The sequence below is a fragment of the Melanerpes formicivorus genome, unplaced genomic scaffold (genome assembly GCF_026170545.1).
Source record: "Melanerpes formicivorus ecotype bairdi unplaced genomic scaffold, bMelFor1.0.p_v2 SCAF_2, whole genome shotgun sequence".
NCBI classification, from domain to species: domain Eukaryota; kingdom Metazoa; phylum Chordata; class Aves; order Piciformes; family Picidae; genus Melanerpes; species Melanerpes formicivorus.
Window position 1 is genome coordinate 44,647,470 of NW_027142354.1, and position 21,026 is coordinate 44,668,495.

The 21,026-nt window shown below is 40.8% G+C and overlaps 1 protein-coding gene across 15 annotated transcripts in view; it reads left to right on the plus strand.

Moving 5' to 3' along the window:
* Positions 1-21,026, plus strand: part of TENM2 (teneurin transmembrane protein 2) — a 686,412-nt gene that overhangs the window by 302,765 nt on the left and 362,621 nt on the right. The window contains exon 1 of one of the 15 annotated variants that reach the window (XM_068158407.1): positions 18,039-18,229. The exons of the other annotated variants lie outside the window; for them this stretch is intronic. Coding sequence (XP_068014508.1) covers positions 18,184-18,229 — 46 coding nt within the window. The 5' untranslated portion in view covers positions 18,039-18,183. Of the gene's footprint in view, positions 1-18,038; positions 18,230-21,026 lie in introns of those variants that run through there. 15 annotated transcript variants of the gene reach the window in all.

Sequence of the window (21,026 nt, forward strand, 5' to 3'; positions counted from 1 at the left end):
AATGGGCCTGCTGCCTCCCAAGTCGGTGAAACCCAAATTGACTGCTTGCCTCACTGTATTTTCTGATAGATAGACACACTAGAAGCCTAACGTTAGAGCTGCTTAAATTATTTCTTTCAGAGGAATTTATTTGTGTATGTTTCTTCGACTTTTAGGTTTTGATTTATGTGTGCTTGAAAAATGGGGGTTTGGTTTGCTTTGCTTTTGTTAGTCCCATAGCACATAAAAAGCATGTGTGAATATGAGATATTTTGCTCTGGGAATAGTCAGTAGCTTTGCAGACGGGTGAGATTGGAAATATTGAAGATGTGACATACTTCACCTCTGGGGAGACAAGAAATATATCACCCACACCACTGAGCCCGTCAGGGAGCATCTTATGTTGCTCATTCATGGTGTAGTTTTGGATTTAGTTTCAAAGCAGGAAGAGCACTGTATAAACATATTGCAATAAATCACTATATTTTGTTAGTTATTAATAGAAAACTTTTAAGTGCCCCGGAAGGAATCTCTGTGGGCTTCAATGTCAGTGTGATAGTATCGGAGAGACAGCATTTGAACATTGAGAACATATGGGGATGCAGACTATGGAAATCATTCACTTAAATGTCACTTTTATCTTAGATTTGTCATCTAATTTTAATATGTTGTATGCCATGAATATGTTTAATTGTAATTTGCTTTTCAGTAAGTTGTATTTCTTACTGTTGACTTCAGCCAGAATACAGGCATCTTAATTATTTTTTTTTAAGCTACTTTATTTTTATTTTGAGAAATATGTTACATGTATAACAGGCTGCAGAAACTAGTTTAGGGGGTTGAGTAGAGTTTAAAAATAATTTACTTCAGTAAAGACTTAGTTACAGCCAAATAAATCATGGAATCACAGAATATATCTGGTTGGAAGAGATCTCCAAGATCATCCAGTCCAACCTTCAACCCAGCACGGAAGGGTCAACACTAAACCATGTCCCTAAGTGCCAGGTCCACACACTGCTTGAACACCTCCTGGAATGGTGACTCCACCACTGCCCTAGGCAGATCATTCCAGTGCTTGGTAACACTTTGCAGTGAAGAAGTATTTCCAAATATCCAGACTAAACCTCCCCTGGTGCAGCTTGTGACCAGTTTCTCTAGTCCTGTCACTTGTCATCAAGAAGAAGAGGCTGGTTGCCTCCTTGTTCCAACCACCCTTCAGGCAGTTGTAGAGAATGATAAGGTCTCTCCTCAGCCTCCTTTTCTCTGGACTGAACAACAAGGGTGCTAGTATGAGAGAAAGAAAAATGAAAACTTTCCAGATCCCATTGTAAACCAGTGCACATTGCTACAGCCCTCTTCACTTTAGCAAAGCATTTAGCATTTTAGGATTTTAGCACATAATGAACAAACAAACCCAAACCAACCCAAATCTGAGATTACCAGGCAGCAGTTCTTGCCATCCCCCTGCACCCCTTCCCAGTAATTTTCCTTTACCACTTTCTTTCTCTTGCCCACAGTCTGCTGGCAGGATGCAGGCAGGGGCTTCAGTTTGGAGGCTATTGAGTTCAGGTTTGTACATGTGTGTCCATGTACCTGGTCTGATAGAACAGGCAACACTTGGATAGTGTCAGAAATTTTCTGTCAGCAGGGACAACTTTGGTGCTTGTTCTGTAACTTGAGGAATTTCAGATGCACACAAATTTGTGTGTACCTTCCTGACTCTCTATTTCAAGGCAGAACTGACAGAGAAGCAGATTTTCTCAGGGAGAGAAAGTAAAAATGTAGTGTTAGTGTTTGATTTCTGAAGCCATTGGTTGTCATTACAGAAAGCAGAATTTCCTTTTTCCTCTTTTCTATTGCTCCTGTGTCTATTTTGTTAGAGTCACAAAATGCTTCAAATGTATGATAATTTTGAAGAGCTGATATTCTTAGGTGCAGTAGACTGACAAGCTGAAGCATGAGCTGCATATTTTCTAGGCAGAGATAGATTGGCAATAATCTCCAGTAAAGGTGACAATAATTGCTATAGCCTCAGGGCTATACTGAAAGTCCAGTTTAGGAGCAGGAAGTGTAGCTATTAACAGCTTTTTTTCTACATTACTTGATAAAACAAAACCTGTGCTTTTGTTTGATATGCTAATAGCAATCTATTTTTGTTTGTTAGGGAAATCCTTAATATGTTGAAACTTCATTTTGATCTGACACAACCATAAGCTAATCAGGAACGTTGATCCTAATATCTTATGATGCAAGCACTGCCAGTCAGTCCCTGTAAGACTGAAGGCCACTGAAACCTCCATCTTACCCATGCTCCTACCCTGGTCTGCTGCTGCCATCCTGTCTTTTTGTTACCCTTCTTTCATAAGCTTCCTGTCTCTAGTTTCCTCTTCACATTCCTCCCACCTTTGCAGAAGGTACTGCTGGCCAGAGGCAGATAGCTGGCTTTTCTGGAGACTCCTCTGGGAAACGGATGGTGTGGGTTTTTGCCAACTTGAAACTGAGAACATATCACTCCTAACTGCAGCTGAATACTTATTGTTACCTACAGGTGGAATTACATGTGTTCTGAAGCAGTGAGCTGCACCTAAGAGCTTTTTTTGGTTTTGGGTTTTTTTTATGGTTGGTTGCCCATAAGCACAAGGGCAGACCATAAAGGATGTGTTGACCTTTAGCCACTGGAAGGGCAAACAATGCAAATAATTTTATTTGCTGACTACAAAATTGTTATGGCCCTGTTATGAAATGCTCTTTCAGTTTGTTAATAAACATGCAAACAGTAAAACCCAAGAACCTCCAGCATTTATAAGTGTGGGCACTGTACCTCCAGGCATAGGTACAAAAACTTGGAAAAGTCAGGAGTTATTTTAAAGAGTTTTTTTCCTTAAAATGGATTCTTGGCTTTCTTTCTTTTTCTTTTTTTTTTTTCCTTTCTTAAATGAATACTGTTCTGAAGAAGCAGATTTCAGGAGCATTGTGCTGGGAACAAAAGGATTCTTTCAACAACTTGTTGCTCAATCTTGTTTACAGGATTTTTCTTTTCCCAGAGCCTTCCAAAGTCTTCTTAATTATTCACTTCCCTGATGTATTCATGTTTGCTGGAATAGAGCCTTGATCTATTTCAAGGACTGTACCAAGTGCAATGGCTCCCAGTCTTTTCTGGGTGAAACATTACCTGAGAAAACTGGCAATGGCATTTCTTTCCCTAGATCTCTCTCTGTGCCGCCTTATTCTCATCAGGACTCCTGCTACTTCCCCACTTCTTCCTCTGTCTCAGGACTGCTGATGCTGTTTCTGTGGTTGCCTGTGATGGGATTCCTTTATTCTTGACCTCACCAGCTCTATTACTGGCCCACAGCAGAGATAGTAACTCACTTAATCTGAATGATTCAGACTGACTCTAAATGGGGCTTTTTATGGCATTTCAGAGGGTACTTGCTAGCATATTTTCCTTTCAAGTATTTCCTCTTCAAGTATAGTTTCTGTGCATGACGACTTTCAGAGTGCTGTGCTACGCCTTTGCTGTCAGGTACCCCTAATGTCCTACAAACATCATGCCTTGGCTGGGGAGGAACAGTTGCACTTGTGCATGTGGCATTAATAATAATTATCATCCTAATCATATTTGGGAATACATTAATATTGTTTTCTTACATATGTATTAGACAAACACTTAGCTAAATAATCCATCCACAAGAAGGGCTGGTTGGATGAGCCAAGGAATTACAGGCCTGTCAGCCTGACCTCAGTGCCAGGCAAGATTAGGGAACAGGTCATCTTGAGCGCAATCACACAGCACTTACAGGATGACCAAGGGAACAGGCCCAGCCAGCATGGATTGAGGAAGGGCAGGTCCTGCCTGACCAACCTGATCACCTTCTATGATCAGGTGACCTCCTGGTGGATGTGGGGAAGGCTGGGGATGTAGTCTACCTGGACTTCAGCAAGGCCTTTGATACCATCCCCCACAGCAAACTCCTGGCCAAGCTGTCAGCTTGTGGCTTGGACAGCAGCACTCTGCACTAGGTTAGGAACTGGCTGGAGGGCCGAGCCCAGAGAGTGGTGGTGAATGATGCCACATGCAGCTGGCAGCCAGTCACTAGTGGTGTCCCCCAGGGATCAGTGCTGGACCCCATGCTCTTTATTGATGATCTGGATGAGGGGATTGAGTCCATCATCAGTGAGTTTGCAGATGACACCAAGCTGGGGGCGGGTGTTTTTCTGTTAGAGGGTGGGAGAGCTCTGCAGAGGAACCTGGCCAAGCTGGACAGATGGGCAGAGTCCAACAGCATGAGATTTAACACACCTAAGTTCTGGGTTCTGCACACTGGCCACAACAACGCCATGCAGCGCTACAGGCTGGGGTCAGAGTGGCTGGAGAGTGGCCAGGCAGAAAGGGACCTGGGGGTACTGGTTGATAGTAGGCTGGTTGATGAGCCAGCAGTGTGCCCAGGTGGCCAAGAAGGCCAAGGACATCCTGGCCTGCATCAGGAACAGTGTGGCCAGCAGGAGCAGGGAAATCATTGTGCCCCTGTACTCAGCACTGGTTAGGCCATAGTTTAGGGAAAGATGTTGACTTGCTGGAACATGTCCAGAGAAGGGCAACAAAGCTGGTGAGGGGTTTGGAGCACAAGCTTTGTGAGGAGAGGCTGAGGGAGCTGGAGCTGCTTAGCCTGGAGAAGAGGAGACTCAGAGGTGACCTTATTGCTGTCTACAACTACCTGAAGGGAGGTTGTAGCCAGGTAGGGTTTGGTCTCTTCTCCCAGGCAACCAGCACCAGAACAAGAGGACACAGTCTCAAACTGCACCAGGGGAGGTTAAGGCTGGAAATTAGGAAGAAGTTCTTCACAGAAAGAGTGATTGGCCATTGGAATGTGCTGCCCAGGGAGGTGGTGGAGTCACCATCACTGGAGGTGTTTAAGAAGAGCCTGGATAGGGCACTTGCTGCCATGGTTTAGTTGATTAGATAGTGTTGGATGATCTCAAAGGTCTCTTCCAACATGCTTAATTCCTATCCTATCCTATCCTATCCTATCCTATCCTATCCTATCCTATTCTATAATTAGCAACTTGAAATTTTTGTATGCACATTAGTTATTAAACCCTTAAATGAGTCCTATGAGGTTATCATTGCCACCATTATATAAACATAAAAAAATTGACCACATCAAAGGTAATTGTCTTTCCCAAGTTCCAGCACTGAATCACAATCGGAGATGTGATTTGTTCTCCAAAGCTCTTTTTCAGTCATGGATTTTGCATGCTTTAACACACACTGACTCCCAGGAGTTTAATGTAACTTGTCTGAACAACAAAAATATTACTGTTTACGTTCTATTTTCCAGTCATCACACAAGAAATAAGTTGTCAGTGTTAGCCCAGTGGTTTTGGGGGGAGTTCCCATTGGAATTTTATTTTTTTCTTGTCTTTGGGCTGACTTCTATAACTCTATTAGTAATTGTGACCTTAGGTGTTGTTTTCTACTTTGAAATAAAATTACTGGAGCAAGGTATTACCTGAAAAATGAAAAGCTGTGTTAGAATGCTGTTGAAAGTTAACCCAAATGGCACAGAAATGTCATACATAGTTGATTATAATCACGCTTCTGTGTAGAATGTTATTTTTATATATTGCTCTGGCCTGTTTATAACCATTAAGAAGGGAATTATGCATAGTTATGTGTCTAGATTCCAAGGAAGTTATTTGGCCTGTACGCTATAATTTTTACTTGTTGTTTGGCTGCAGGACAGCATATGGAGTCATTATCCACTTAATAAATGAAATAGATGCAACCTCCCTTTCTGCCCGGTGAGTGTTGGTGTGGGAGTAGGCAGCATCTGTCACCCGTGTGGACAGACTGAGAGGTGGAAGTTCACACAGGGTGCTCATTTCTGCCTTTTGCAAGAAGGGTTGTTCAGTTGTTTCACTTTGGTTTGGTTTTAATTTTTAATTTCACTACTCAGGATAACAGTCCTTTCCTAGGAACGTGTAGGTGATGCAATGGCAGTGTCCCTTTGCACTGGTACAGACAGCACTCTCCTGTGCCTTACAGCCCCTACACCAAAGACTAAGCAGCAGCCAATGCATGGGATGTAGCATGTTTAGAACCTGGGAAATGCACATGTGAAAGTATCAAAGATACTAACAAGGAAGTGAGTTCAGGGTGCTTTGAGGCCGTAAGGGAACTAGCTGAGGTAAGATTTGAAGTGGTTGCTTTGCTTAAAGAAACAAATAGACAAATATTGAGTGAGGTCTTTGTAGCTAGAGAAGAAACATTTCCATGTTTGCATACTGCTCTTTGGAATATGTACCAATTCTGTGTGTCCCTGTCTCCCTCTGTTGTTCAATTTCCTGCCTTTTTTCTTTTCTTTTTTTCTTTTTTTGTACTTCATCTATTTTGATTTTTATCTTGCTAAATTGTAATGAAGTAGCTAACAGGAAACTAAATTTGAATAAGGTTTTATTTGATGGCAACTTAATGTAAACCTTCCAGTTTTGATCGGAGTCATGCAAAAAAAAAAATTATTTTCATTCAGCAGTGATGTAGTTAAAAATTCACAGGATTCCTATGTTTAAAATTGTTAATATTAAGTGAAAACTGTGCTCTTTAATTTTTCACATTACTAGCAGCTGTCATCAGTTGTGCTAATTCTGGTCTTTATGCAAAAGCAGAGCCTATAGTCTATACCTGGCTCTGGAAGAAAAGGAAAGATCTGTTCCTTCAGGCACCCACAGCATCAGCCTTGTCATGCTGAAAGCTGTGTCGAGACAGAACTGCCATTAGTGTTGTCCCTTTGGCATCTCTTTTTGATCAGTGAGCCCAGCCGAGCTGTTCAGGTATTCATCACACATCACAGCCTCAACTGGTGTCCGAAGGATCTTTCTGCTTTCTTCTTCCTGGAGCTCTTTCTCCGTTCAGACGTTGTCAGTTCTGGTTTGTATCAAACACTGTTCTCCTCTCTCCTGACCTTTCCTCAGAAGGGCCGCCCTCCGAGGTGCACACACTGCCACTGTTTTTCAGGCCCAACACCAAGCATTTGCTGGTGCCCAAACTTGAGTTCATCTGACTAACTGCTGCACAGGAGCCTCGGCGCTAGACCCCCCTTCAGGTGCGTGCAGACCCGGGCGTCAGCACCCTGTGACACCTGCCGCGTGCCAGCATGGCTTTCCCCGCGGTGCGGGCGGGCTGTCCGGTGAGTGCCATCGCCGCGCGGCGCTCTGCAGGTGTCACCTCTCAGGTCGCCGCCCCTCCGCGCGCCCACCCGCAGCTGCTCCGGTCCCGAGCCGGCTGCGGAGCGCGGCAGACGCTGCCCAGCGCAGCGGAGAACGACGGCAGCCGCGGCGGCGGCAGCAGCAGCAGCAGCAGCGCACGGTGGGCTCCCGCCCCGTCTGCATGTTTTTGCCCCTGCCGAAGGTGAGCGCGGAGGGCCTGTCCTAGGGTCGGGTATGGCTCAGCGCGGCTGGAGAGCTGATTAAAGCAGCTTCAGTTTGGCAGATTCATCCATTCTGTTACTTGTCTCTAGAGGTAGGTCACTGCATTTCGTCTATCAGTGTAACTCATCTGAGTGAGAAATGGTTGCTCAGCGTGACATCGCAGAGCACTTGGGTGTTTGTGGAATTTGTTGAACTCCAAATGAGACCTTAGGGCATGGAGCTCTGTGTAGTTCTGCCCCCAGAGCAGAGTACTGCCAGGCCAGCACAGGTGGCACTTGCAGAGCAGGGCGGGTGATGATTCCCTGAGCAGGTGTCCCTGCAATTGAGGCGGGTGATAGCTCTGGCTCGAGACAGTTTTCTCCCACAGCTGGGGGAAGGAAGGTTGACAGTGGGCTGGTGTTGCTAGACTGATCACCAAGCCTGTAGTCTAGGTCTCACCAGCGATGCTTTATGCAACCTGAACATGGGTAAGTCACTTCATGGCATTTAGAGCTACCTGAGGGTGGCAATTAGCTCCATAAATGCAGGGTTGCAAATGGATTTTGTGTGGATGTTATTTCAATAGCGTATGTCAGAGAAATGCATATGTGTCTTTAGTGTGAAGTGGCTTATCCTGGACAAGCATTCTCTTCCTGGTACCTTTTTGGTAAACTTTGTCTTGTGAGCTTTAAACATCAGCAAATGTCAAAAGTATTTTGATAACACTTTGTATGCTCTTAAAGGATTTCTTGACGAGCATAAAGAGACGTTTCTATTCTGGTGAATACCAGAAACTACTTAGACTTTGAACCAGGCACCTCCTATGATGATAGATTGGGTTTGACTAATTCTGATCAAACTGAGAAGCGTTTTTAAATTAAATTCACAGTACTATATCTTTATTCACACTTCCCCTCCCCTCCATTGTCATGAACCTTTATCAGCTGACGTCAATTAAAACTCTGTGGATTTGGTTAAACAAAAAATCTGTTGAATTTCAAACAAAACCTAGGTGATATGAAAGAGAAGCTGTGCAACAGAATGCTTAGAACATCCTTTATGACTTATGAATTGCATGGCTGCAGTCGTGTCCTTTATACTCAAAAAAAATCACAACAGCATACTATTACTTTACATTATTATAGTAACTTTGAAACCTCAATAAACAGAAATCTGCCAGGACTAAAGAGTAAGGTTATATAAAGTACCATCAGGGATCCAAATGCTTTCCCTCTGAGGTCACAGTGAGGTCACAGCAAGCACAGTTTTAATGGAGAAAAAGAGTTATTTGGGCAAGAAAATATAAAACAGAAAGAACAAAAACCACAACAAACACACACCCACCTCCAAACAGACAAAAAACACAAACAAAAACCCCCACAACAGTAGAGAAAGTATATTTCCAAAAGTTCAGGGAAAGAGGAAATGGAGGTTATTGGATGATTTGAGCATGGATAAGAGAGTTTCTTTGGGGTTTTTGCAAGATTAGGCCCTTTAAATATCATGCTTTTGGTATGGTACATTAAGGCAAGCACTTTCCAAAAAATGTGTGCAGTGATTCTGTGGTATTGTGTAGTGTAGCTCATATCTATTCCTGGTGGCTTCCAGACAGGTTTTAAGGTATTCAGCATCTGAAATTGTACTGGTTTATTCCAGATTTCATAAGGATTGGATTATTGTAAAAGAGAGGCTTGAGCAACCTGGTGTCCCTGGTGGGGAGGTTGGAACTAGATGATCTCTAAGGTCCCTTCTAACCCAAACCATTCCTTTGATTCTACCAGAGTTGGCTGATAAGTAAAGTTTTTTATTGCTACTATGAAGAGAGAGAATGTCAAAAAATGATGGCTGTAGTAAACTGGTTGGATGAAAAGTATTAAAAGATAGTTAACACTTCTTTTTTCGTTAGCTACTTTTTCACTTTGTCAGAACTGTTTTCTAGAAAGCTTTTGCTCTAATGTCACTCTGACTTCATAAGGTTGAAGAACATTTCAAATGACAGCCGAATAGTTCACCAGTGCTTTTAGTCAGCTGAGTGGAAAAAACAACACAGTCTTAAGGTTGAGTTTCCATAGAATCTAAACCTGTATACTCTAAAAAAAAATAAAATAAAATAATTGAAGAATGAAAAAGTATTATTGCTTCTTATTTTACAATACAGTGAGTTACTTATGGATATGCTTAAGAGAATGAGCACACCTAAAAGCTACATCTTGCTATTTATAATATGATCTGGTTGCATTTCAGAGCTGTGAAATGGTTGTCTTAAAACCAAAGCTGAAATGTGCATTTCAATAACTTTTTATGTTTTAATCATTTCTAATGTAATGCCATCTTTCCTTTTTATAGAACTTTTTAATGTACATATGCTTTTTAAAATATTTTTGTCACTTTTTCAGAATTCACTTAAAGTGCTATGTCTTAAAGTTCTCAAGAGTCAATCACATCTCAAGTTCTTGCTGTTCTAAACATTCCAATCAGTCCTCTACATTTACCCTTTTTTTCCAGTCTTTTGCTTCACTGTGTGTTCTCTGCTAGTGGTTTGACAGGGATAAAGACAGGAACAGCTGTTCTGGTTTATACCAAAGGTTCATCAGAACCAATATCCTGTGTGTGATGAGAGCTGATGGCATGCCAAGGAAAGTGCTTTGAGGGTGCTTTTATACACCATGTTAAGCCTTCTTGGTGGAATTTTACTCTATTCTGAACCACAGCAGTAAACAAAGTAGACCAGACTGTCTTGAGAGTACCACCCTTTTTCTTACATACTCATTTGCTTGAGTCATAGTATAGATACAGCACAAAACTGTGTCATAAAAACCCTATTGACTCATGTAAGTAGAGCTCTGCACATACGCAGGCGGCAAGTAGGGGTTGTACAGCTGTTTTTACATCCTGCTGTTATGGCATTGCTTATAGAGCAGCCTTTTGGATCATTGCTACTGTGGTAACTGTTGGTGAAAAGTTCATCAGGAGTCTGTTATGCATGTGCCAAAATGGAAGTCTTTGGAATGCTACAGGGATCTTTCAATTGACCTGGTAGACTCAGAGGGCTTTACAAATGTGTTTCATGAGATATATGGAATTGTACATGTCCTATTATGGTATATGATTATTCCACTAGATCATTACATGAGTTTAAAGCATTTAGTGAATTGTCAAGATGGTACTAGTAGAATAGGGCCTAATTCTGTAAGACCTTTGTACTACAGACTTGAAAACTGGTGTTTTGATGCAAAAATTGCAAATCAGGACACTTGTAAACAGGAGCAAGTGTTAAAAAGGAAGACATTTGTCCCTGCTTTCCATTTCCTTTAACATGCCTTATATGAGGAATGGAAAGCTGGCTGGTTTTGTGTTGAAACTTTGTTCTGTAATATTCCCCCCCTTCACCTTTTAGTCATCTCTTGCAGGCTTATTTTCCCTTTTTAGGCAAGCCTTCCCCATCTGAAAGCATTTTAGGCATCCTTGGCACATGGCACAGATCAAGCTCAGCTCCAGGCAAGTCAGCAGGTCTTTGGACTCTGGCATAACAACAAATAATTTAAGGAGCTTTCTAGATTTCATTCTGTGCTTCCACATTATCAGGGCAATACACTTGTGCCAAGATCAGCTCACAAAAAAGCATGAGTTTTGATAAGCCATGGTTATGAGGGAAAGACAGCAGTGTTCTTTTAATCTGTTGACATCCTCCTGCTTTTTGGGATCTCTGTCACAGGTATAGCAAAGCAGTGTATTTGGCATCTGGAATTGAATTCACAGCAGAAATAATCTCAGAATAGAAGTCAGCCTGAATATAGGTCAAGTTAATGCATAGGAAACCAACGCATCTTCAAAGCTGTGGCTCAGAGAAGTACTAAATGCTCATGGGTATACTTAAGGCATGAATGCTGCATGTTAATTCAGAGGACTGGGCAGTAAAACTAGGCTTTATTCAGTTTTTAAGTGTGTTGCCCAATACTGTAAAATAAATTGTACGCTGTGAAGCCCTGTACTCTTAACTGACTCAGTGTAGGTTTTTACTTCATGTAGAGAACTTAAATTACCTCGTAGTGAAGAAAATCCTTTACAAGCCTTACAGCACTCTCCTGGTAGCTGGTCTTTGTCTTTGCAAGCAGAACATATCTTATGCAGTGTGAAGGAGCTTTCAGCCTATTTTATAGGAAGAAATCATGGCAGGCAAACCTGTACCTTGTAGGTAAGTTGTTCCTTCCATCCCTAATGTTAGTTTGAGGCACAGGAGGTTCACATGAACTGGCTGCTATTTAGGCACGGATGAGGATAATCAGTGTAATGATGTTATAAAAAATGTACACTTCTGTGGGAGGTACTTAAGGAATTATTGTTTGATGTACTGATGACAGTCTTAAATGCCTCAGCTTCTGTGACTGTGTTCAGTCACTGGAACAAAAATTCTAAGCAAGATTGTACCAAGCAGCCAGTAGTGCAAGTTGGTGCCACACAAGTTTTAATTCTGATGTGTCCTTTTAATGCATATTCCTCTTACGATTTTACAAGTAAAAATTTGGAAGGGGGGGAGAGAAGGAAAAAGGGAGAAGGAATTACATATACTTTGAAATCAGTATTCCCAAATAACTGGGGATAGACTGATTATCTCCTATTTTAGTTCTGTCAAGCACAGTTTAAAAAAATACTGATTTAATTTATTAAATGACTGCTTTTATAACTTGTTAACACTTATTTTATGAAACAGATAAAGCTAAACATTAACTATATACACAAATAACTTAGTTATTAGTTATCATCACTTCCTGAGTTGACAATGATAAGAATCAAAGATTATTTTCAGTAGCTGTTAAGAAATCCATATGAGTCAGAGCCAAATTGCAAGCTGCTTCTACTAAAGAAGCTTCTGCTGGTGTTTTCTTTTTGTTGCCTTTGCACGATGCTTGGCTATTTTTTCTGTCGTCTAACACCAGCAGCCACAGATAAATTTGCTTAACCATGCATGTAGTGAGTAAAGTTGTGTTTGGAACAAATGGAAGTCATAAGCAATTTTTAATTTATAATGATGCTATCACATGTATTAGTTATGCTTAAAAAGCAGTATTTAGGTAGTTCTATAATTAATGCCAGCAATGGCATTGCATGTTTTCCTTCAACCTGCCAGGATGTTACATGTAGCTCATACTTGGGCAAGGTCTTAAACTCTTGCCTCTCACCAATAAAATTATGTCTGATTGTGACACATCTTTTACCACACCCATTTCATTTCTTGTTTTCAGCTGGGCACCAGGAAGTTAAATATAGACAACATAAGACTGTATGCTCTGCCTCTATTTCTGTGCTACTTGTGCTACTCTTGTATTTCCTCTGAGCAATGAACAGATCGCAGTGCAGGGAATGAAGGGCCTTACCTTGCCATTCTACTTTCAGAGTGTGGTAAGAGAAAGATTCAGAGGTGGTATTGAAACAAGGTTTGGGGGGGAAAGGATGGTATATTTTATTAAACAGATTGATATAACTGAAAAAAAGATGCTTTCAGACACAGCCTTTCTTAAGGTCTGAAACAGGAGAAACAAAACCACAGTGCTGGGAAAATTAGCTCTGTACTCATGTCATCCAACTGGATAATTGACAAAGGTAACTTTGCTAGATGGTAAATACAGAAGGATATTGGTAAGAGAAAGTGATCATTAGCTGTTTTGCATAACTAGAGGCTTTAATTTATCTCCAAAGGATGTGTAATCAATGAGTATTTCTGGTCAGTAGTCCCTTTGATAGGCATGAGTACTTCTGTAGTCAATGGCCACTTGGTTTCTCCATAATTTGCTGTCCTGACACTCCACATTCTAGATGAGCGCTGATGTGTTTTCTGGGCAGGGGGCTGTTGGGATGGGGGATTTAGCATCATTAAAACAATGCAATGATGAAATTTGTTGAATGTTATTCTCTGTTCTCTTATTAATGTAACTTTTAAGTCCGAGTCATACAATATGTGGTTGCACACAGGCAGAAGAATGATCCAGGTTTCTAATAGAGAAGTAAGGAATCAAGAGGTTTTCTATGATTAAACTTGGCTTCCTTAGGTAAGACTGAGGAAAAGCTCTGATTAGTTGTTTTCTCTGTAATGATGAAAGGGTAAGAAAATGGGCTGGAAACAAGTTATTTATGTCTCTGCATAAAATGACATTACTAGTACATTTCCTTGTGTAGTCACTTTATGTTCTATGGTGTAGTTCCTGCGTGCAGCTGGAGTACTGTTTGAGGAAGCTTAAATGGGAGCACACTTTCTGCATTCATGTTACTCAAAGGCCTAGCCTGTCTTATGGAAATGTGGCCAAATCATAGAGTAACTTCCATAGGAGAATAACTTGCTTTGTTCTCTGGAGTTGTCAGGACTCAAGCAGGTCAGTATCCAAACACTTTTTAGTTCACTTCCCTGGGCTGCCTGTTTCAGAGCTTGACAAGCTTTTCAGTGAAGAAATTTTTCCTAATACCCAATCTAAGCCTTCCCCAGTGTCCTCTTGTCCTATCTCTTGTTACTAGGGAGAGGGGATTAACTACCACCTCTCTACAACCTCCTTTCAGGCAGTTGTAGAGTGAGGAGGTCTCCCCTGATCTTCCTTCAGGCTAAACAACTCAGTTCCCTCAACTGCTCCTCACAAGACCTATGCTGTAGACCCTTCATCAGGTGTGTTGCCCTTCTCTGGATACACCCCAGCACCTCAATACCCTTCTTGGAGGGAGAGTTCCGAAACTGAACCCAATATTTGAGGGGTCACCTCAGCATACAGGGAGACGACCCTGTCCTGCTCCATCTGGCCATACTATTCCTGAGACAGGCCAGGATGATGGTGGCCTTCTTGGCCTACTCAAGTTTGGCCAACTGTCAGCCAGCACCCCCAGGTCCTTTTCTTCTAAGCATCTTTCCAGCCACGCTTCCCCATGCCCTTAGGATTGTAGGGAGTTGCTGTGACCCAAGTCCTGCTTTGTCTATCCCTTCTGGAGAATTTGGAGCCACTTCAGTAGGGTTTTTGATCCCACCACTTTTTTGGAAGGAGATGTCTGAATTCGTACGTGACCATTCTCAGGTGCTTTCATGGTTTCTAACACATCAAATACCCTTGTGTCTGCTGCTGCATGGACCTCCAGCCCCTACCTCCATCAAGATGGTATCGCACAGGACTTCACTAATACAGTCTCTCTAACGCTGGTCTGCCACCTCCAGGCTCATGTCTTGCAAACCTCATTCCTTTCCCCCTTCAAATCTAGTTTAAAGTTCTTTCAGTGAGCTCTCCTATCTCCTGTTCAAAGTTCTCTGAAGCCAGGCTGGATGTGGCTCTGAGCATGCTGATCTAGTGTGAGGGGCCTCTGCCCATGGCAGGGGGGTTGGAACTAGATGGAACTTGAGGTCCCTTCCAACCCTAATGATTCTATCATTCTAAGTCTCTCTTGGTTGCCCTGAAATTTGTTGTTGCAACTTCATTATTGCCTACCTGTTGTACCATGGTAGAAAGTTCTCTCTTCATACTTTTTACCTGGGCCCAGGGAGATAGCTGTCTTCCCTAAAGAGTGGGTCTGGTATGCATATCTGGGCCTTCTGTTTGCTTCAGAAGGGAGTCTCCTATGACAGTGACCCACCTTAATTTCTTTATGGAAACAGTTTTGATGCAGAGTGCGGACTGATAGAACCTTGGTGACACCACCAGGCTAGATGAACCATTGTGCTTGTTATTGTTCAGTTCTACTTGCAGATTCTCATACCTATTGTGCAAGGGCACCTGGGGCAGCATGGCACTCACACAGGGCACATGCCTGCTGTGCCAGGCAAGAACTTGTTGCCACCACTTGCATCATTTCAATCACTTCATCTGACCAGGCAGAGAGGGAACAGAGAGTCAGGGAAGGTAGGGTGTGATTCCAGTCATCTGTCTCTCTCTCTTTACTCCCACTCACCTCTACTTGGAGCTCTCGCACTAAGCAGTTCAAGCGCAAGGTCAGTATATAAGCATGCTTAGTTTTAGCCACATAATCTTATGTCTTCCATGAAAACAAACAAACAAACTGCATGCATGTTTTCAAGTGTATTCTTGACCTTGGCTGTAAACACAAGGTTTTGATTGATTTGTGAATTTGTAGATAAGCCTGTGAGAATAAATAAGTACTTCCAGGAGTATATATATTTATATGTGTTTGTGTGTTTTGAAAATTGTAAGATATGTGGAAACTCCTTATCAAGTCTTCCATGAGAACAGCAATTTACCAGAAGGGTGAGAAAATAGAGAATGAGATGGGAAATGCCAGGAAAAGTCTCTTCCCTAATTGTTACTGTTATTCATTTTAAGTAATGCATAGCAGAGTAAGCTTCTTATAGGAACTTGGGACTTCCTTTTGTTTTTTCTCCTTTATAAAAGGTAGCTAGATACTTCCATTAGAGTATTCATTAGTAATGCTCTGGATTACTATTTCTTCTTCCTTCTTCTGTCCTCCTGAATCTTCAGATGCTGTTTACTTCCTTCATGTCTGGAAGAGAAAACAGGAGGCCTTTAAAGCAGCTACACTGCTTCAATTCCACCAACAGAGTAAGGAGAAATACTTTGTGTAAGCCATCACACAAAATGCTCTGTTGCCAGGTCAGGCTAATGCTGTATCGATACCCATATCGAGAGAGGTTTAAAAGCCCAATATTCTTTGTAATATTTTTCTCCTCGTGGTAAATTTTACTCAAAGCTCAAGTGATTACACTTGCTCAAAAAGATGAGCGTGAATCTGATTTTAATGGAACCGTATTTGTCTAAGAATTGCCAATCCTTTCAGGGAGATGAAAAATAAGAGGTGAAACACTGAAGAAATCACAAATTTAGCAGTAGGCCTGCAGTCTGGGTCAGTTTGCAAGCTTAAAGAATTGTTTTTCAAGTTTTGCTTTAAAAATATTAAAACTGGATTCCATCTGCCCAGAGCTTAATATGGCAGCTTGTGGTGAGGTTCTGGAGGTTAGCATTAGTAGAAAAACATCAGCTCTTGTAAAATGTGTGGTACAATATGATATTTAAGTAGTCAGAGCTGAAATTCACCACTGATTCCGTGATAATAATTTATAAACTCTTCTTCATAGCCTCCTTCCTGTACTTGGGAATTGTTACCAAAGAAGATGCCAATTCGTGTAGAGCTGTTAAAACATTTTTTTCAAACTAGCTGGGTACCTGAAGAGACAGATGCCTGGATGTAGCACTATGTGACTTGCAGAAGCTAGCACAGAAGTATGCTGTACAGTTGAGATCTAGATTCAGACTTCCAGAATCCTTTCACTGACATAGTCCTTCTTTTTACCTAAAAGAATTGAGATGTAGGATCCTTAGGGAGGCCCAAGTAGGATGCTGCAGCAAAGGCAAAAATGCTATGTTCTTGTCTAGGTTTGTTTACATTTTGTCTGCCCTCTTAACCTTGCATCCCCATAGCCAGGTCTGACTGTGGACTTGTTTTGATTCTGCTGAGAAGTGGCATGCCTTTTGGCCACTTGGCTAAAAGCTTATTTGCCTTTACCTTAAACAGGTAAAAGGTGTAAACAAATCAAATTACAGACCTGTCCTAATGTTGCAAATGGTATATATAGCTAGGGAAAAAACCCCACTGACCAAACAACTCCAACACACACCCCACCCTCATCTGGCATGAAAGTGAACTCTACTTGTGTGAGAGCTTAGTGTGGACCTTTCCTAAAAGAGTAGGAATTCATAATTAAAAATCTAGTTTTTAGCTCAAAATATTTTTTTTCCCATTAATTTGAAATCTGATCATTTGTCTGATTAATTCTTTAAAAAAACACCTTAGTTCTACATCACATCTTTTTTTCTACTACTACTATTTAGTGCAACTTCATATAGAAACAACAAGACAAATAGAAGACTAAGTGTCAGTAATACCTCTTTTTTTTTAAACACATTTATCAATGCTAATATTTTTTTTTGCTGCAAAAACTCAGTTATCAACATTAAACATTCGTTCAGTCATTTGTTTATCAGTCACAGTTTGTTAGTAGTTAAAAGTGGAATTCCATCTGCCAGTTAAAGTATATTGTAAATTGAAATAGAAATTAGCAGCTCCTGGGTTTTGGGGGTGGGGGGAGGTGTTTTTCCTAATGAATATATGAACTTAATTGCATGTAAATGCATCTCTAGAAGATGTTTGTGGGGAATCTCAGGTGTACCGCACACAAGTATGCCAGTCAGGCAAAAACAGGCACACATTGTGATTATCTCAGTTTTCAAACCTGGAAGAGACAAGAATGTGTTGCTAAATGAGAGAGGCAGTATGTCATGCTCACTGAGATGAAAACAGAAGCTGCCAGACACTTTGGCTTTATTCTGCAAATTCTTTGCTTCAGAACTCTCCTATCTTTTCTTCATGCTTATTCTCCCTCACATTCTCATTCTTTCTCTTTCTCTCCTTGCTGCCTCGATCTCTCTCGTATTGTTCTCTCCCTCTTTTCTTTTCTTTGATGCACATACGTTGTCACATTTCATTGACTCTCCCCTCTTCTCTGTTCTTACACTTACGCCTAGTGGTGCTTTAGCCAGAGCTTGCAGCCTCTCAGGCGAGTTTTAGTCATGTGTGAAGCTCAGTTTGATCGAGCGCTCCTTTTCTGCCTTTTCACTCTTGCAAAAGATTAAAAGGTGGCGTCACATCGCTCCCCTGCTCTTTCCCGCAGGACGGACTTAAAAGGGACAACAAAAACTAATCACTTTCAATAAGCGGGTGTTTTTTTTTTTTTTGCAAAAAAAGGACTTAGCTGTGCAATTTGAGGCTGGTGGTGAGGATTGGGAAGGCTAGAGGATGCTTCATACTGCTAACAAGGGAAGGAAGCCTTCAACTGAGGCAGGTAAGAAGTGCCTGATTCCGAATGTTTTATGGAGTGGCTTGGGCAGAGCAGTAGATTTTCAGCGTTTTGTAACTGAGGCAAGCAACTGCAGCAAGAGGCAGCATCGGTAGTGTATCAGATTCCTTTTGTTTAACATGTAAAGTATGTGCTATAAATTGAATTGGAAATGGGTTTGTGAATGTGCTGTATTCACACTGAATGGTTGCTCCCCCCCCCCCCCCCCCCCCCCCTTCTGTATGTATCAAAATAAATCAGAGAAGCAGCTTTTGTTAAAGATGGACTTTGCTTAAGGTTAAATTCGGTGCATAAATCTCGGTACAAGAAAAGCTTCGGAGTCTTACAATGGGCATTCTGCAATTTTGATTGCTACAGCTAAAATTTAATTGTACTTATTTATTATTTGTTTAGTAAGGTAAAATCTAGCATTGAGTTCAGGTCTAGGTGAATCTCGTCTGTTTGCCTGGAATTTCATCAGATGAATAGCTGTACCCTTTTAGACATACTGTAGAACCTATTTCATGTTTATGTTTTGTAAATTGAGATTAACTAGCATCCTGAATGAAATACGTGACTAAAACTCATAAACTGCATCTGTATTTAGTAAGGCATTCACCAAATTAGAATAATGGATTTATGTCAGTTGTCAAATGGAGTTAACTCTGAAAGTGCTGTCCACAAGTGCACTTGGATTACAATAAAGGGCTTTCTGTTTAACAGTTATTAAGAGAAGCCAATTTATCAGGCAGAGCCTATGATCTTAAGACTTGTGATAATAGGAAATCTTATAGCTGAAACTGTTTGTGGGTTTTGGGAAACGTGCACTCTTATGCTCTACAAAAATGCATTGAGCCTCTATAGAGATTCCAAATGCAAGAATAATTTCAATTACTTTAAAAATGTTACATGCTGATAAGTGCCTTTTATTCACAACTGGAACGTGTAGCTGTTGGGACTTTGGTTTTGGTCTTCACTGTCTTTGGTGCCTTGTTTTGGGTTTTTTTTTCCTTCCCTATGTTTCTGCACTTACATTTTACATTTGCTCTCTCTGAGCAAACTAAGACTCCAAATTGAAGGAAGGGATTCTGAGCAGTGGTGGTGTTCTGAATTTCATTGTCATATTGGAAAGTGAGCATGCAGTTAAGGATAGTTAGACCATTACTGAGGATTTAAAAGATAACAAAGATAACAAATAATGTTGCAGTGATCAGAGTTATTTGTAAAAGTAGAGTACTAATTAACTGACTGAGAGCAGAACTGTGAAAAGCTAGCTCTAGAAGCTGTCATAGAGTAAATGCTGATGGGTACATTTTAGTGTTGCAGACCTCCAAATGAGCATACTGCAGATAGAAATTAATCTGTTTACTTGAGAACTTTTGTCTTTATGCAAGTTTGCCCTAATGACTCACTCCCGCCTGCAGACCTACAAATGCGCAGTGCTCTGTACCCGGCAAAATTCAGTGGCAGTGCTTTCTGTGTACACTTGCAGGAGCTGATTTTACAAGATAGGCAGTGACAAGCCACCACACAGTTGAATAGGATCAAGTGCCCAGGGAAGCCTGGTCTCCCATCAGTGCAGAGGGACTTCACAGGTTCTTATTTTATCTTCAGTGGTAGTTATTACGCTTATTCATTCTCATAAAGGGGTAGGATTTTTTCGTCTGAGGACTTAAACAAAAGAACTTGCAACATTTCACTGATCTGTAGTAGACATTTTTAATTTTAGCTATAGTTTTGCTGAACTTGTTTATTATTTTTGCATGGAATTGCCACTATACCTCTCTTTACCCTTTCAAAATGTTTCTATACATTCTTTCAAGGTCTTTTTACATCTCAGGTCTGTTTAAGCACATGTGCAATGAAACTGAAATTAACTTGTCTGACAAAAATGGAAGTCCCTGGATATAATGTGGTATTTTAAATGATATTTTGTGACTTAAAGAAAGTGCATCTACATGTAAATAGTAGATGACTCTTGATATGTATTAGTCATAAAGAATTTGTTCCTTATGAAATGGCAGAAAACTAGAAGGCTGAAGACAAGCTAACTTGATCTGCTTGAGCCCTGAGTGAGGGTCTGAATTGCAGATAATTTGTCTCCTTTTGGCATTTGCTAACTCTGCCCTGCTAGATGTTAAATGGGTGATTAATAGCAATAGCAGCATTTTACTGATATTCCAGTAGATGTTGCTGGAGAGCAAAGTAAAGATTGCTTCATAGAGAAAAAGAAATGCAGTGAGATCACAAAAGCCAAAGAAAAATCTCAAGGCAAATGGTTGTACAGGCTGTTAGTAGTGCAGTAATATGAGAATAATTTTTTTACATCATCAGCCAAGGTTCTGTTCAATCTGAAAATACAATGAGGTGTATGTGCGAAAATGAGGTACATGTAGAGGCAACTGTTCTCTTACAAGGTTTTCATGTTCTTAATTTGCCACTTTCAATGTTTTATCAGTAGTATTAAGATGGTTTCACATGCATGTTTTCTTAGAGGAAAGGCTGAAAGAGTGTCCTTAGAAGTTTGTGGGCTTTTTAAAAATATGTTTATGAAATGCAAATGCTTGATTAAAAATGAAGAAATGAAATGCATGCAACCTCAAAATTAGAATTCCAGTATATTGAAGTTGCTTTCTTTTGAGAACAGTAAGAGCTTAGCTAGGCAAGGCATAACATAATTTTAAAAGTAAAAAAGCCCACACCCTCTTTCTTAATTTGTATATTTGAGATTTTTTATATTTCTACATTCTTACTCTTTTTTTTATTTAGCTGTGAACAATTGTGAGTTACCATCTTCTTATAT